The sequence below is a fragment of the Habropoda laboriosa genome, unplaced genomic scaffold (genome assembly GCF_001263275.1).
Source record: "Habropoda laboriosa isolate 0110345459 unplaced genomic scaffold, ASM126327v1 scaffold107, whole genome shotgun sequence".
In the NCBI taxonomy this organism is placed as follows: domain Eukaryota; kingdom Metazoa; phylum Arthropoda; class Insecta; order Hymenoptera; family Apidae; genus Habropoda; species Habropoda laboriosa.
The window spans coordinates 774535-793052 of NW_017100249.1; the positions used below are offsets into that span (position 1 = coordinate 774535).

At 44.9% G+C, this 18518-nt stretch overlaps 1 protein-coding gene across 1 annotated transcript; it reads left to right on the plus strand.

Annotated features, from left to right (window-relative positions):
- The first annotated feature begins 1005 nt into the window (after positions 1-1005).
- LOC108572168 lies at positions 1006-7902 on the plus strand. The gene is made up of 5 exons (XM_017934366.1): positions 1006-1849; positions 3736-3866; positions 3970-4210; positions 4925-5729; positions 6471-7902. The coding sequence occupies exons 1-5, from the start codon at positions 1048-1050 to the stop codon at positions 7897-7899; spliced, it is 3408 nt and encodes a 1135-aa protein (XP_017789855.1). The 5' UTR covers positions 1006-1047; the 3' UTR covers positions 7900-7902.
- The last annotated feature ends 10616 nt before the right edge of the window (positions 7903-18518 follow it).

Below are 18518 nucleotides of genomic sequence, written 5' to 3' on the forward strand. Positions count from 1 at the left end.
TTCAACCATTTGTACTAATAATCCACCGAACCAAGAAGTTCCATATCCTATCCCCAGATAAAAGCACAACAGCAAACTTACTATTTAAACAAAAAATTAGAAGAGGTTAAAAAGAAGAAGCCACTCTGTCACCGTAAAAACCATACAATCTCCTCCGTAAATACACATCCCCTGGATGTTGAAATAAAAAAGCAATTCTTCCTACGCAAAGTTGAATAACACATCCCATGAAGATATTCCTGTCGCATCGTGGCGATACAAATCGAGAGATAGCTAGGAGAAAGAAGATTTGTCTCGATCAGACGGGCATATTCCATACGTTTCAGACGCGAAGTGAATGAATCATGTTCCCGATTGTTAGGCGTATATAAAACCCGTATCGCGTCGAAGCCACCCCCGACAGCGTTTCGCGTAAAACGGGGGGTTATCGGTAGAGGGTGAACGGCGGAGGAGTGAAGAAGAAGGGGTTAGTGGAGGAGATTGCACGTTTCTGCGCAACTCCCTGGCTTTACACCTGTCCCTCGCCATCTGCTGGAAGCTGGACGAGTTGAGGAGATGTATTGAACAGGCTGAATGCGCGTGCAGAGATGCGCGAGTATCCGCGAATTCCCGGCAGCACGGGGCCGCAGTCCGCACAATAAAGAAAAAAATTGCCACGGAGTTAGGGGAACAGAGAGGCGGCGAGGGAGACGGAGAGAGAGACACCGTCCTAATCCTCCTGGACGCCGAAGAGGCAGACTCGATTAATAGTCACGGTCGCGAGAGAAACGACGTCGTCCTCGTGCCGCGTTTGCCCCCGTGGATCAGAAGAGTGGTACTTTAAACGGTGCTTCCGGAACAGAGGAGAGACCTCGTTCAATGGACCACGTCTGGTGATTATCTGGTGAAAACGTTCCCTCAATTTGTGGCCCGGTTTTGAATTGTGCCTCCCCCGGTCTTCCTGCACACGTTGCACCGCTCGTAATAAACGCGTCGACGCGGACTCTGCCAATCCTCTTACTGGGTGTTACGGTTAGATCGTCGGTAGAGACCGCGGCACAGTCGACGATGAGAGCTCGTGGCTTTTTTCTCTTGCACATGCTGCTCATCGGTATCTTCTTCCTCGTGTCGGAAGCGAGGCTTGGACAACGTGCAGCCGCTGCTGACGACGACGACGACGACGACGACGACGACGATGACGAGGACGAGGACGACGACGACGACGATGGACAGAGCTACCAGACTGGGCCAGAGGTGGACGACGATGGAAGGATCTACAAGAACCCGCGTAATTCACCGTCGGCTATGTGCCCGAGGGACGAGGGACAGGCGGAATTGCTCGGGCAAAAGTGTCTGAGAAAGTGCTCCACCGACGAAGATTGCAAGAGCAAGAAGAAGAAGTGCAGATGCGACGGTATTTGCGGGATGTCGTGTATCAAGCCGGAGAGAGAGTGTCCAGCGTTGAGCGAGATACAGCACGCTGTGATGACCGTTACGGGGAGACTTTTCGGCGATAGGGCGCATTACACTTGCGATCCTGATTACTTCACCGTCGGTCTCACCGAGAGAACGTGCAGAGCCGACGGCCAATGGACCGGCACGACGCCGTCCTGCAAGAAAGACAGGACATCGTTCTGCTCGCAGCCGCCTAAGGTGAAAAACGCGCGGCACAACGGACTCGTCGAACAGACGACCTTCGACCTGGACAGCGTCGTCAAGTATTTCTGCAACCATGGTTACGTGACCAACGGTGTCAGCGCGGCGAGATGTCTGTTGATGGAGAATATCGCTAGCTGGTTCGGGCCTGATATCAACTGTGAGCCGCGAAAGTGTGGACCCCCCGCGGATATCGCGAATGGATCGCACACCGGTATGTACTGTTAGGTTATCTCATGAGTTCGTATGCAATTTTCGATCTCGCGGTAGAAATTTTTGCAAATTTCTCTTTTCATCCAGCTGTTACGCTACGAAGCTATTTTCGGTTTGTTTTCGGAAAAATGCTTTTCGCCTTTTACACGAACTTATGGGGTGAGCTAATACTTTGGGAATACCGCTGGTTGATGTTGTTTTCCTGTAGATAGATCGTAGCTGGAGCTTTCTTGTAGCGGGACAATTATTTGTTACTTTTGTAGCGAGAGCGGTATTACGTATCAGTTTATCAAGAGAAAAAGTGTTTTAACGAAATACTAGATGATTGCAGATGTTCGTGCCTGATTTTCAAAGGTGGCGGGAACCTTGTCGCACTTCGGTGCAGATGTTTGTTTCGGCGTCACGTTACAAAGATACACCGCCTGTGTTTTATTTTCGAATAATTATTCACTTCGTTTAATTTCATTTTCAAATGAAACGTAGCCTTTGCTCGAACCGCTTGTGTTTTATTTTCAAATCGGGTACGAGCTTCTGCAATCGTCCGATGTGACATTTGCGAGGGAATTACAGAAGAGTTTTCGTTCATTTTGGCGAACGTAGAGAGTCACGCGGTATGTAATGCCGATGCCAGTGTTAAAAGTTTGCTGTTGTTAGATCGATCGAATCTGTTAATCAGAGATGTACACTACTATAGACGAGGGTGAAGATTCATTCTTTCTTTCGTAAATAAAAATAGAGATTGTGAAGTTGAACCAAGTGGAGATTAATCAATGGAACCATATTCACAACGCCAAATTCTTTATCCTTTGCAACGTCTTCGAATATTCTTTTCCTTTTCCACGAAGCTGAAACAAACCCTGTCTCGAGTGGTTGGCTAAAATGATTTTATCGCGTCCAACTTTATTTTTCCCTCTACGTGCCACCGGCAAAGTGTAGAATCCAGCAATGCACACGCTGCCTAAGAAAACTACGAAATAAATAGAGCATACCTCGCAAAGCATTAACAGAGTATATTCGTCATCGTTCATTGCGTAACGCTGCAATCTGCAATGAGTGCAGTGTCATTGAGACGGAGTAGGAAGCAGTTGTTCCTCGTGCTGCCAGTATGAAAACTCAGTTTCGTTTGTTCAATTTTAACCTTTTTACCTTTGCCAACGTACAGGTACATTATTACACCTAAATGATATATTTAAATAGTTACGCTCGAGACATTGCTTAGGTAGAGTATACATTGCCTGAATTTTACACTTTGCTGACGTTTTGTCAATTCACTCGTGACTTGGTCAAATACGAATTAATCATGTGACCTTTGAACTTACACGCCAACGATGGTATCCGAAACTTTTCATAAAAATTCCAAATTTTTCAAAAATATAACCGTCCACACGATCGCAGGTGTTTTGTCAATTCACTCGTGACTTGGTCAAATACAAATTAATCACATGACCTTTGAACTTACACGCCAACGATGGTATCCGAAAATTTTCATAAAAATTCCAAATTTTTCAAAAATATAACCGTCCACACGATCGCAGGTGTTTTGTCAATTCACTCGTGACTTGGTCAAATACAAATTAATCACGTGACCTTTGAACTTACACGCCAACGATGGTATCCGAAATTTTTCATAAAACTTCCAAATTTTTCAAAAATATAACCGTCCACACGATCGCAGGTGTTTTGTCAATTCACTCGTGACTTGGTCAAATACAAATTAATCACGTGACCTCTGAACTTACACGCCAACGATGGTATCCGAAAATTAGAAAAATATTAGCTCGTAAAATTTGCAAGTAGAGAAATTAGAAAAAATTGCTACAATTTCTCAGCTCTTCGATTGTAGCGATTTCCACGCGAGGTTTGAACGTGTCGTCTCTTCTGTTCAAGGCGAGTGTTACACGTACGACTGCCGCGTGTCGTATCACTGTGCAAGCGGCTACGAATTAGTGGGCAAAGCGGAGAAGCTGTGCCTCGCGGACGGCACATGGACACCCGAAGAATCGCCACAATGCGTTCAAGTAAGCGACAGACGGGAACGGCTAGGCGAACATTTCGGCGGCGTTTTTCAACGCTTGCACATACGATCCGACCAGGAAGCGTTTTTTTTTCTCTTCTGTTCAGGTTACAACGGTGCAATGCCCGAAACCGGAGAATCCAGTGAACGGGACAGCGGTGTACACCTCGTATGCATACAATTCGATCGTGTCGTATGAGTGCAATCACGGATACACGGTGGTTGGCGTGGCGACCAGACGCTGCGGGGCAGATAGAAAATGGACCGGAAAGACACCTACCTGCCAGGAGATTAATTGCGGTTCACCTGGTATTCTATACAACGGTTGGATTGAGAATATCGAGGCGGGTGAGTCGCGCGGCGGTAAGAGAGGAAAAAAAAAATTCTTCGACGCGTTTATTAATAAGCGGTAACGTTACGAGAATAAACGATAGAGAAGGTTTACGTCAGGCTAGAAACTATTTCCCGTCTAAAGTGGGTTACTCGTTGGAAAACATCCCGAGGAGAGTTCTATTTTAGCTTCAGTTCCTTCATTCCTGTGTTTTTTTTACTCTAGATCGAAAAGTTCCAGGACCAATCGATTTAAAATAAAAATTGTTCGTTTACTCTGTCTTTGGAACAGATGGTCCAAGTAAATTTTCGTTAAAATCAATCAGTTAGATTAGAATGACGTGCCTTTAAAGTACCATCAACGCGTTGACTGCCATTTTGGTCACCTGTGTCCGGAAATTGTTTCCTCGATGGTCATCGGTGATCGGAGGACCTCAAATGTTCAGAATAATTAAAATAAAATGAATATCGTCAACTAAAAATTTCCTACATCGTAGCTAACTAAACATTATTTTGAATTAAAAAAAAGATAATTGTAAAGCATAATACAATATTATGCTTGGAATAATGAAATCTCTCTTGCGGTCCCCTGAGCAAAACACGTAAATCTGACATGGCAGTGAACGCGTTGATAAAAAGTATTTCAAGAATTCCATGAAACTGCCAAAGAACGAACTCGAGGATCCAGTGAAAAGCATCGAAGAGCGCGAACGATTCGTGCCTTTCCAACAGGTACCGGTCTCGGCGCGAGCATAATTTTCCGCTGCAGCGACAACAAGAAGCTCGAGGGAAATACCTCGTCGGTCTGTCAGATCGACGGGAAATGGCGTTATCCGTTGCCGCAGTGTCTCTCCCAGTGCGTGGTCCCACACATAGAGAACGGCAACATCACCGTGGCCAGCCACGACAACAAGGACCACTTCAGCAACGTGACCATGGTCGAGCACGGCGAGAAATTGCTGGTTTTCTGCGAGGAGGATTACGAATTCGCAGCGAACAGCACACCGGTCGTTTGCAACAACGGCACCTGGTCCATAGTGCCTAGTTGCTCGCCCGCTAGGTGCAAGCTGATGCCGAAACCGCCGAAAAACGGGATGGTGATCGCTCCGAAGACCGATCACGGCATGAAGGCGATTTTCAAGTGCAAGGATGGCTTCGAACTCGTAGGCGGTGGACCTATGAACGCCTCGAAGTCTGTCGAGTGTCAATACGGCAACTGGATAGGGGACATTCCTTACTGCAACCAAGTGTTCTGCCCGTTCCCCGGTTTCATCGAGAACGGGAAGGTGTTTCTCATGGGAAACATGGGCGTCTACGATTACAGATCGTACGTGAGGAAGGTTGTGAACAACAAGCAGATTATGTACGATTGCAACAAGGGATACGTGTTGGACGACGGACCAACTGGAGCTACTTGCATCGGGGGGAACTGGAGTCCTAAGGAACTGCCTAAGTGCATCCCTGGACAGCATCCCAGGCTCAGATGGAGCAGACGACGAAGATCTGTCAACGAGGAGGATCTTACCATGAACTACAGGTGAGTTGGAAATGTTTCGGGAGGATTTGTGAAGAAAAATTTTGAAGTTCTTTGGTGGAAACTGTGAACTCAATGTTTGACAAGATTGTAGAGCAATTTGCAATCTGAGGGATTAGAATTTTTCTGTGTATTTCGTATGGAGATTTAATTCTTAGGGTGTTGTGTGAGTAATTTAATTTGTTTCTCTTCAGATAGACAGCATTAACACTTTGCGGATGGAAAATTACATGTCGAAGTACCGATTACTTGTGTAACACAATTAGGTCTCTACTTCACTTTTTTTTTTAAATGAATTATACGAGTTCATGCTCACGCCAGCTATTTTTATTGCTCAACCCTCATCCGTCCCTCAGTTTTACATCTTAATAGGTCCCTCGGTGTCAATTTGACACAATGGTAAAAAATCAATGAAACGAAAAGATAAATAATCGATTTTGTAAATTCTTTTATTAAATATAGAAAATAAACAAAGAATTTTGTCTACAAATAGCCGAGTAATACAATTTTTTTACCGGAAAGGTGTCAGATTGACACGAGGAACGGATGAGGGTTAAAAATATATGAATTTATTTGCTGCGTTCATAGTATTTTGAGAGTCGATCGTCCACAGATTATAAGCTAAACTGAATCTTCCAATGCAATCTACTCGTTTTACCACGTTGTCCTGCGAGCTTCTCTTTCCAGAAAGCTCCTCGATCCTCGTTACCCTACCAACAGCAGGCAAATTTCCTGTTTTTCCAGAAAATTCATCGAGTTCTTCCGCAAGATCGGCAAGAAGCTCCTTCACCTGGAGATAAACAAGAGCAAGGAGCACACGAAGCACAAGCTCGAAGGGAAGAACTCCAACTCGAGCCGCCACGACAACAACACGGAAACCTTGTCCTGGAAGAAGCACCTGGGCCACGGAAACAGATCCCGCCTCCGCGAGGAGAAGATGATCGATTTCCTAAAAATCGTCTACCGTAAGCTGCAACGAATCGACGCGAGGCAGTCGAACAATTCCACGAACGGCAGCATGCACGACCTCTTGAACGCGATGAGCAAGAACTTCTTCCACGTGGACCTGTCCGAGTCGAGGAAGAACAACTCCGGCAGAAGTCGATCCGAGTTCGAGATCCGCAATCAGAGAGAGTTCATCAAGCTGAAGCGAGAATTCGAGCGAATCATGCGATTCTACAACAAATCGATGCGCTGGAACGAGAAGCAGAATCGTAAAGACTCGAAGAAGAAGGGCCAGTCTCACAGCGAGAAGGGGAAGAAATCGAAGGACAAGAAGAAACATCGAAAGAACTACTACAAAGGATTCTACGAGTTCGTGAACAGTTACGTGACGGAGAAACTCTCGATGCTGGAGGCAAGAAACGCCACCGAGGAGCTGATGAAGAACATGAAGATCGACAAGTTCACGGTGAGAAACGGCACCACGTTCACCGTGGGCGAGATGTACGCGTTCTTCAAACATATCATAGAGGCGAAGCTGAACAGCACCGAGGACACCACGCTGCCAGAATCGTCGACAACCGTGCATCCCTCCACCACGACGATCTCAACGACCACCACCAGCAGCAGCAACAACGGTACGACAACGTCGACGGGCACGAGTAGCACGACCACGACTCCAGCAACGCCCAGAGAGATCGAGTCCCACGAGAACCGATCCTCGACAGTGTCCAGCAACGACTCTTCCGTGCTGGACAACGAGATTCCTGCCAAAGAAGATGTACCGAAGCACCGCAGCAAACGGATAAGAAACGCGTCCGAGGACAGCGGTCCCCCCCGTTCGAAGAGAAGATTGCTGGCTCTGAAGTTGGTGAACAAGATGAACATACAGAACATGAAGATGTCGAGGATACTGACCACGCCGGATTACCGTCGTGGCGCGAAGAGCAAAAGGGCGAAGAGGTCGAGCAGCTACGACGACGAGAGCACGAGGCTGTTCACGTTCAAGGAGCTCGAGGCGCAGCAACAGAGCCGCTCGAAACGATTCCTCCCCCTGTCCGAGCTGGACAATCAAATTGTCCTGAAGAACTTGTATCTGCACGCGTACGAGGACGAGTATCGGGCGAACGTGAAACGGTCGATCGTCGAGGGGAACCAGACGAACGATCAGCAACCGGCCGCTGTCTACAGGAGGCGCAAAGGCAACCTGGACGCGTACGAGATCAAGTGAACACGCGGGATTTAACTGGTGTTGTTGTGATATTATTGACGGAATTAACGAAGGTCATTAATACCGATATCAATCGATTTTAGGCGAGTATACACCATATACGGATAGGATTATAATCGTTGTCCCTCGTCGATGCGCATTGTAAGACGTGTATCGCGCTTCTTTTCGATGAATCAGTCTTTTTTCCATTTTGCGAGTCTCTCGGTGTGTAAGTATCTCCCGGTACTCTAACGTGGCGGGAGGGTGTTCGTTCCATTATTCGACACTTATTCGCCCGCGATGCGAGCTCGTAGGAGTGATTAGAACCCCACTTTCGTTTTTTCTTTTCCGTTTCTTCGTTACTTTCGTTTCGATCATCGTTGATGGTTAAGCTCGATGTCGTTTTATCTGTGGAACGTGACGGTGAGGGGAGTTAGTGTAACGAGAACACCTCTGTGCAGTTGAATACGTTTGATCAGCGGAGAGATCTCTGGTCACACAGGGTTTTTTCGATCGACAACTTTTAAGACTGATACTACTTCGAACATTTTTAACATAACGTTTAGGCTTTATTGGCTTTCTTCTTGCCTGATAGAACGACTACTTCCACGGTGAACTTTCGAGGGGTTAGTTGGACAAATTCGTACGAAGTTTCTTGCTTTCGTTGGTCTGTGATATTTCGTGAACAAAAAAAAAAAATGAGAAAACGCAGTTATAGTTGTTCCTTTAGCGTAACGTGTGTAGCGACGTGTAACAGATGAAAAGTGCAAACAAGGAAATAACGAACAAGGAAGAGAATCAAAAATAGAGGATCGACGTTTCGACTGCAAGGGGTGAGATGTATTTTAGATAATAGTAATTGCTGAACGTAGAGGTAAATCGCAGCGTGAAGAAATACGCGTCTTCCTTTTCCATAGCTAGCCCGGCTCGCATCGCACAAGTATTTTAAGCTCTTCGAAAATCGTAATTAGTAGAGGATACGTTAACGTATTTTAAGTATGTCGTGGTGAAAGCTCATCCGAAAATGAATGATAAAGTAAAAGTGAGAAAAGTGAGGAGGGTAGAAAACGGCAAAAAAAAAAAAAAAAGAAGAAAAGAAAAAAGAAACGAATAAGAAAAAGTAAACACGTTCGGAACTCGTTCGATCAAACGATCTTCCGTTGTATAATCGATTAAGTTTTCACGAACCGCGAGGCTGTGTTTGTTAAACTATTGTATCGATTAAAAAAAAAATAGGTTTTTCAACTGTTATTATCGAACGGTATTGTGACGTTGCGACGTTGTATATATATATATGCATTTCACGGTTGATTTCACGTCTATTCTCTCTCTTATTCGGTTCGATACCAAGACGATAAGAAGATATAATATACCGTCGTATCAATATTCCCGTCCTTGTCTCTTCGTAATTAAACGTTTACTTGCGAACGATTTCAAGTCCAGCGTAACACACTCTCTATTCGAAACCATTTGTATCGATCGGTCGATCGACTTTTTCACACGTAAACACACATGCATACGCCATAATTACACTTTCGTGCATTTTTATGAACGACAAGCCATGGACAAGTATCATTAGTGAATAATAAGTATTATGATACGAACAATACAAGCAACGTGTACTGTCATTCTTCATAATTTCCCGAGTCAGTTCATTCAGTTACTCTGAATACTTTTTCCTTTTGTCGGCAATTTCAACACTTTCGTTTGTCCCAACAACTATCCAATTTCTTTTCCTCCTAGTTTACGAGGTTCGATCCAAAAATTCTCAGGCTTCAGTTGTTTAATCTCGCTGGGAAAAATTTATTTCGAGTTAAAATGGTCCTTTACAGCAACATCGCTGCCAACCCGATTTACATTTTCGAAAATTGCTTCCAGCCTGAAAATTTTCAATTTTTTCTTTCAGAAGCAAAAAATTAACCTCTCAGAACCCAATCGAGTGAATACAGTTGACGAGAATCGAAAATTGACTGTTTTTCGTTAAAAATTGAAACTATACTTGAGTCAGTTCAACTTGAAAACTCACGAAGATTAAGAAAATCTGAAAAGGAAGGACTATTCAATTACAGTCAATTAAATCGCCAATGGTGCATCACATTATGTCGTCAACTTTCCTCTCCACCCGCGTGACACCGAGTCCCACAGTTTTCCATCAATCCCCGTCATTCCTCCTATCGTCGATCCATTGATCATCGGTGAATCTCAGTAAAATCGCGACGGAATCTCTTAAGAGCACCGTGACGCCAGGTCTTCCGTGAAACTTGGAAAAAAGTCCGAAAAGAAGTCTCGTCCAATTAAATCGGCGAATTGGCCGTGCATAAACGGAAGCCGTAAACTGCGCGCGGCTACCGCGTCGGATTCCTTTTACCGGCAATTTTACCTGATCACGAGTTCACTCTCAGATAATTTCGCGAATAATTTCGATCGTCCGAACGGGGCGAGGGGGGGAGGGGGAACCGCGGTGGCCAGTTTGTGTGTATGTTCGAGGACGGAAGGTGCGTGCACGACCGTAAAACGACTCTCTGGTAGCCAAGCCGCGTATGTACATTCGATATCTGGTTGGATCGATAGCGTTCAGCCGGGGGCCCCGTGGACGATCGCTGATTATGCCGTAACATCGCAGGTAATTAAGTCTGAAAATAAGCGGAGCCTGAAAAAAAGGGGCGCGGCTGTGGCGCGCGCGTAATTCGCCGCGCTCACGTTCGTCCGTCGTTGCTTCCACCTGTCAATAATCGAACAGTGTCATTAATTACGGGCCAATTATAATTCGGTGAACGGGCGACTTGAACCGTGTCCGCGATGTTATCTTCGCGGCTGCACCACACTCGTTAACACATCCGTCGCCGCTTCGGGGAATCGTGTTAAATCGATTAATCCCTGGCAGACACGCACATTCGTTATGATAAGAAGAGCGCGCGAACGTACACACACGCAGACACAGAGGAACGGCGGCCAGCGGTGTGTGGCACGTAGTGTGTGTGTTTGTACGTAGAGATGTGTACGCGCGATAAAAACCGACCGGCAATAAAAGTGCGAGGTGGTAAGATGTGGCCAGATTGAAGCTGGACGAGTACGCGATGATTGGTAACGCGTAATTGGGCTGAACCATGCCGCGCGAAATCTTCAAACGTGCTCTCATGAGGCTGGACTTTTTGTTTCTCGAATAAATTATCAACTTGTTAAGATACCCGGGGTTATTATGTGGATTCTTTTAACGGTAAAGGGGTTGAGAGGACGAAGAGGCGGTGCGTTTCTTCTGAGAGTGTGGATTTTTGGCTATTTTCTGGGATATTTGTGTTTCTGTGCTTTGGTCGATTTACTTTTCTTCAGATCGTCGTTTGCAAAGTTTTGAAATTTTTTTGCCGTTTGTGAGTTGCGTGTTGAGTTCGAGTATTAGGAGGAAATTCGTTTCAATTCAGTTTGAGTGCGAGGGAATTAATCGCAGTTACGTTTAAGTACGAGGGGGAAATTAGTTTCGATTAGTTTTGAGCGTGAGGTTGAGTACAAGGAGAGAATCCATTTCAATTTAGTTTGAGTACGAGGTTGAGCACCAGGAGGGCTTCAATTTCGATTAAGTTTGAGTACGAGGTTGAAATTAATTTGAATTGAATTCAAATATTAGACTGAGCGTGAGGAAATTAATTTCAATTGTGTTTAAGTTTCAGGTTGAGTTTGAGGAGGAATTTCCATTTTTCCCCCTTTATCTTTCAATTTCATAATTCTCTAAAATCTTCTGTTCTATTCAGTTGAGAAATGTAAGTATCAGCATTATTTTTTAACGCACATTTATATCTCTCTCTTCGATTCTCTTTTATTCGTATTTCTTGCAGCAATTTTTATTATCTCTTTAGGTCCGCTTGGAAGACACTGCCGTATCTCTGCTTGAAAAGCAGAAAATGTCCTCGATTAATCATTTACATACTATAGATCGGTTTCTTCTTTAAAATGAACGAGCCTCTTACAGGCTTACACAACAGATCAAGGGACAGTTACATCAGAGTCTGGCCCAGTTTCATACTTATTAACATCATCATTTCTCTTCCAGTACAAGTGAAGCAATTCATTGAACGTTCTGCATCTTATTGCGATGTATTATTCGTATCTGAAGCGATAAAGCTTCGAAAGGGTTATGCAACTACTGCTTCCATACCACCACCGTCGTGTAATATTCTGACATTTTCAGATAAATCCCTCGCTAATTGTACTCGTTCCAATGACAAATCTTCCCCCTTTTCGGTTTTTATAAATATTCGACAACCCCTAACCCAAAGATCGTGTGCATAAAAACAGCTCTGTCGAAAGGCCAAAGGTTGCACGGGTTTGCCGTGACAATATTCTCTAGACGCGAGAGCCTTAAAACTAGCTTGAAATCGATAAGCATGTGGCAACGTGCTTAAACGGAGGTACCATTGGCACGCCTGCGCCTAACGAGACAAGTGGAAAGAGGAAGAAGAAGAAGAAGAAGAAATATGGTGGAAGAAGAAGCACGCACCACTAATTCATTTAGCGAGAAACACGTCCATTGATTATTCCAGTTCATACGACGTTGATTATGCGGTCAAGTTGGAGTGCTAAACACGCTAAGCGAAAGGGGCTAGCGAGAAATGGCTACTGGCTGCTTCGACTGGTGTCCTCCATTAGAGCCCTCCGTCGCTTCTTCTCTATGTAAACTGAACGTAGCAGCCTCGAAAAGTAGTGTTAACGATGAGCAAACGAAAGTCTGTGGAGAAGCAGGAAGCTCGAGGTGTTTGATCGATTGTCTCTGGTGTAATCATTATGTCGCCTCGTATCGAGAATGAGACAGCCATGAATCATGACACCATTCTTCCTGACGATCTATTAAATTTAATAGAGCCATTGGGGATTTAAGCATTATTAGCTTTTCGGTGAATTTCATTTTTACGCTCGTCCCTTAGGAGATTGTTTGGACTTCGAGAGTTACTTGGTATTGTGCAATTTTTGTTACTGGAAATTATGGTGAATCTTTGCTTTAAATATAAGATTTGAATAATACATGTTTTCTTAACCCATTACCTGAGAAAAATGAGCCAACTGTTCAATTATTCGAATGACAATTACTCAAAGTTCAATTATTTATTCAGGAATACCGCATTACATTATATTGAAAGAATACCATGCTTGTACTTGCCGCAAGTACTCAACATTTTAAGATTTTTCAAAATTTCAACGTATCACTTGTCAAATTGAGCAACGAAATCTCCAAGTAACCATAATTGCACCTACCACCTAATTTCCCATGACAGAACTCTTCAAAACAACCGTCAGCAAAACCTAGTTCCAAATACCTCCACCTTCACCATTAAATCTGTCCATTCACCTCGAGCCACGTAAACCACACTTCATCGAAGCCAAAAACGTCGAAGCACTCTCAAGAAATAATTCCCCCACAATACCCTCCTCATACTCACCCAGAAGAAAGCTCCTTAGAAGCAACCCTCTCACACCCCCGAAAAACTCCCCTGAAAATTTATCCTCGCCTTCGACTAATTCCCCGAGTAGAACCACCTGGTATCACCTGCCACCGGGGAACCACTCGAGACGTTGGATCGATCGTACAAAATAAAAAAAAAAAGGAGGGTTCAGCTAGTGAGAGCTACCGTTTGACGAATCGTCTCCTAGCCCTTGAACGATTTTGTACGCGACAATGCGACACCAAACCAAGTATAGCCCAGCTCGAAGAGAGAGAGAGAGAGAGAGCTGACCGGTGATAATCTCGTTGAGAAGAGAGTTAAGCGGCGCGGGCTTCCTGCCAATTGAACCGGCCAAGTGTCGCCTTAGAGCAGTCAATGCCGCCACGAAATTGCTCGCTGGCCACGCTCAATGAAACCGGCTAGTATTCCGCCAGAGAAGGATTTGCCTAGATAACCACGCGATGGATAGGCGTGCCAAGTTAGCATTCCCTCCATTGTACTTTTCCAGCGGGAGTTTATGAATGGGGACGGTGGACCCTCGAGCGCCAGAGGCCCGATGAATCGGAAACCGCGGGGAAAGGGTTTCAAGTCAGCTTTCAATTGCACGGACAATCGAGCCGGTTCGGGATTGTTCCGCGAGCAAGTTCCCTGGAACTTGCCTGTTCCTTGCGAAACGAGCTTGGGCCACTACCGTGCAGCACTGGACGTGACCCTCAGAATGGCCGATTTATGAATGAAAGAGTCACCACGGAGGTGTGAGAGTTCTTTGATCCCAGTTGCAAGTGTGGCCATTGTCTTTTTACCGTTTAATCGTCGCCGAGCAGACGCTTTGCACGTGCCTCTGTGTTCCCGAAGAAGTTTTTTCTTCCTTTGAACATGGAGCGTTTAATTAACCCTTTCGCTGCGGTAGAGTTTAGCGGTCGTGTGTCGCAGACGGTGAATTTTTAACCACTGCTGCAAATTTCTTGCTTTGGTCCTATCGTTTTGCAATTCAGTCTGTTGAATTAGGGTGCAAGTTGACTAAAAGACTGTCGCACTAGAATGCAAGGAAATTTTCGAAACGCTTATAAGTGTGAATAGCAGTGAAAGGGTTAAGTCAGAATTCACAAGATTTTCCTACTAATTTTTTTTAGATCTTCACAAAATTCTATGATAACAACTGATATAAAAAATATACTGTCTGCGTAAAAAAGATAATAATAATAATAATTGAAATTGAATTATTCCTCTAAAATGAAAAATTGCATTTCCTATTCCTAGAGGAACGTCAGTCAGAATAAATCAACGTGCTAACTACCCCACGATTCGTCCATGATTCTCAATTTAATCCCTGGTTACTTCAAACGTAATCCACCGCTAAATGGAAATCCAAGCTGTTTAACCTGCGTGAGACCTCGAACTTCCAAACTTACTCCACGAAAGTACACACCTTTCGCTCAACTGTTTCTCGCCGAAGCCTCGGGACTATCATTCCCACCAGCTATTCGGTCCCGGAAGCCATTTAACGAACGATACGACTCTTTTCGCACCTAGCCGTCTCCCTGAGTGCTTCGTTCACCGTTCTCCAGAGGCCACAATAAAACGATTTACCCCATAAAGGGAGGCTGGCCTTGCGATCCGAGTTACGCGGGGCCCCCCCATTAAACACTCTCTCTCTCTCTCTCTCTCTCTCTCTCTCTCTCTCTCTCTCTCTCTCTCTCTCTCTCTTTCTTTCTTTCTTTCTTTCTTCCCCTTTAACGCCTTCTGCTGCCTTTCTACATTTATCGTCCTGCCGGCCATCCGTGTTACACGTTCCAGCGAGCATCGTTTGCACGCGCCGGCAAATTAGCCAGCTGCTGTTCAGCAAAGCCCACAGATTATGACACCGTCTCTCGTCACATAGCTTCGATAGCCTTAAAACGCCTCTCACCCGAGTTAGGAGACATCTGGTCAACCCTCTTATTCCGTTCGATTCTTCCACAATAGCGAAAGGATTTGACGTTCCTCGAAGACACTCCATAGGTGGTCTTCCTTCGAACACTTGCTCCGAGTGATTTCTTCCTAACCAGTTTCTCAACAGACTCAGAAGTGCACCTTTCGATAATCGAATCTCTCTCTCTCTCTCTCTCTGTCTCTGTCTCGCCCCCTCTATCGTTAAGCAGCGGCCAGAATTTGTCCTCTGCTCCGCGAATTTCCGTGAATCTGGAGGCAAAGATAGGAAGGTAGCTCGTGAATTTCATGCCTAATGACCGCCCGCTGTGGAACACTTGTCCGTTCGATTCACTCTGTTTCTGTCTGTTCCACTTTTAAGTAGCCCCGATGAAACGCGCGATCGCCGCCTGTGTGTATACACGCGTTGAGGTACGGGCCCGAAAAACGGGTTGATAATTAGCCGAGTCGGATAGAAATACCGTCACTTTTAGCGAGATAATGAGGCGAGAACGCGGGGGGAAGCCTCTCATATGCATACAAGAACGATAAATACCGCGTTGTTATGCTGGTAATAAAAATTTCAGCCTCCGGCTCGATTAAAAGTCGCGTAAAATTGGTACTTTAAGGGGCGACTTGAATCACTGTTTCCTCGTCGTATCGACGCAGTCCAGCTTTCATTCCTCGATAATGCGTGTTTGCGGTAATGGAAACGAGCGTTTGACGAGCGTGTGTCTTTGAAGTTCCCTCGTTTAATTACTCCGAGAGTTTCTCATTTTTCGTCGGTCCGCGTGACGATTATCGAAACGGTTCGCACGCGAGTTTTATGTATCTCGTTGAGATATTAAATTGGAGCAGCGACGCACTCCGGAGATCGGTGTATTAAACGCGAGATAATCAGGGCGTTTAATTAGTCGTGACAAACGTCCGGTTAAATACGACGGGAAAGGAAAGTAGAATTGATTATTTTGTTCTGCTTCTTTCTTTTTTCTCGTTTTAAATACTCTTTGGTGGCGAGGCGCAATTGACGGAGCAATTTATTCAGCAAGCAACTCATTAACGAACCTCCTTTTACGCGTTAAACAGCGCCGCGAGTGTTTTCAGGTTAACATTTGTTTATGGAGCACTTTGATACGTACGGTTTATAGTGTATCTCGTTTCGCGTGTGCGGTGTAAAAATTCGAACAGTAGAGATATACACCGCGGATGTTCTGTGTTGAAAATAACGATTGTCCGATATTTACCGCGGAGTAAAATCAAGTCCTTTATAAACTCCGACAACCGTTCAATTCTTCGTATCCACGTTTATTCCACACTTTTTACAATTTCGTTCTTGTGTAATTCACTGCGAACTTCCTTCGAGTAAATCCTGCGTCTCTGAACCCTTTTCAAAAGCACACCTTGCGGCGCCATAAGAAAATCCCATAAAAAGGGTGCACGTGAAAGAACCTATTAACCCACAATCCACCGAAAAGGAACAATCAATTGCCGGTAATTAACAGAGGGACCGTGGCTCGACTTTCTTTCGGCAGCCTCCTTTTCATTCACGACATTGAATAATTCCATAACGCCTCGAATCCACGTTGAATCTAGAGCGGTACAGAGCCGAGTTTGGGTTGTTCGAACACGGAGGAACGAAGCGCGAATGGAAATTGGCGGCGGTCGGTTTCGTTTCAGCCCCCTTTCCGACGCAGATTTATCGAGGTATCGCCAAATATGGGGTTCGCAGCTTGCCCAACGGCCGTACAACCGTCGTCCTACAAATGGCAGATTTCGCGGCTTCCATCCCGCCGAAAACCGTTTAAGGCGACCCGGGCCACACGAAACGATTACACGCTGGTTAATTTCAATAACGAGCAGAGTCACACCATATATACGCGCGGCGACGGTTTCCAGCGAATTTGTAACGCGGTGGAACGTGGACGGACCTCCGGCAGAAACAAACGTTCGATTTCACGGTGGCTTCCAGATTCGGTGATGTTAACGGCGGCGAATTATCGTACGCGTGATCTTCGCGCACGGTGCTTAATAATTGAGCGATTTCTCTCGTTAGCCTTTTGTTGAGGAGGCCGAGCAGTCGCTGCCTGTGTGGCCGAACGCGTGATAAGTGGCTCTCTGACGTGATTATTGTGGCGTTTGAAAAGTTCGTCTAATTAAATTTAAACCAATGATTTTTCTTTTCGTGTTTTCTAGACGTTTTAATTTAACATTTCAAAGCACACTATTGGGAAAAAAAAATTGTTCTTCTAGGTGATCTGATTCTCGAGATATTTCGGAAACTGTGTTTTCAACCTCATAATTTGAGGGATTTTTTTCGCACCTTCAGAGTGGACCATTGGCGATAAGAAAAAACACGTGTCGAATATTTCTTCGTGAACTATTCCACGTGTAAGTTTCATGAAAATCGACTTGGCCGTTTATGAATTTCATTTAAGTCGGTGCTTGGATGATTCAAGTATTCGAAGCATTCGAATGGTTCAACTATTCGGAGTTGAAATTCGAATTCTACTGGTATTCAAATACACCAAGTATTTGGACTGTCGTGACAGCTCCAGTCTAGAGTTTCGTGGCTGTGTCATTTTTTTTTTGAAGGTGGTCAAAAGTGGGGAAAAAAGAAAGTGTGTAAAATTTTGGAAATCTCTCATTTCTTATGATTTTTTTTTCTGAATTAAGCTTGCAATGAATTGCAGAAAAATTGTAATTTTCCAAAATTTTTATTATAAAATAAAAAAATTCACCATTCATTCAACGACTAACAACGAAAACTTCTCCAACTCGAAGTACCTATACATTAAAATTCTCGAAATATAATCGCAAAAATTACAGTTCCCGGAGAATACGATTTATAAAATAACGCCGCGTCCTCGATGTGTTAACGTTGAATTCCGAGCATTATAAATCGTCACATGGCGAGCAGTCCTCGACGATAAATGCATTCCACAGCCGCATTATCCAGTCGACATTGAAGCGCTTCCAGCGAATAATTCCCTCTGCCAGTGTGTCCACGAAGAGAGGCCCCCCCACCCCCATCGAACCCGTAAAAGTCAGCGTCATTAAATTAATTCCAAAATAATTGACACTCGTTTGGATCCGCGTGGCACAACGTGGCCAATTCCAGCGGGACCTTTTGCATAATCGATGAAGTTGTACGGCTCGCCGTCCAGGTCTCTGCGAGTTAACCGAATAATGACCGCTGCTGCCACGGCATAAAGGGAGTCTGAAAGTGGTCTGAAATGATGTTTCGCGAATGACGATCCCGCAGCAATTAATGAAACGCGACTTTCCTGTCCTGACATCTTT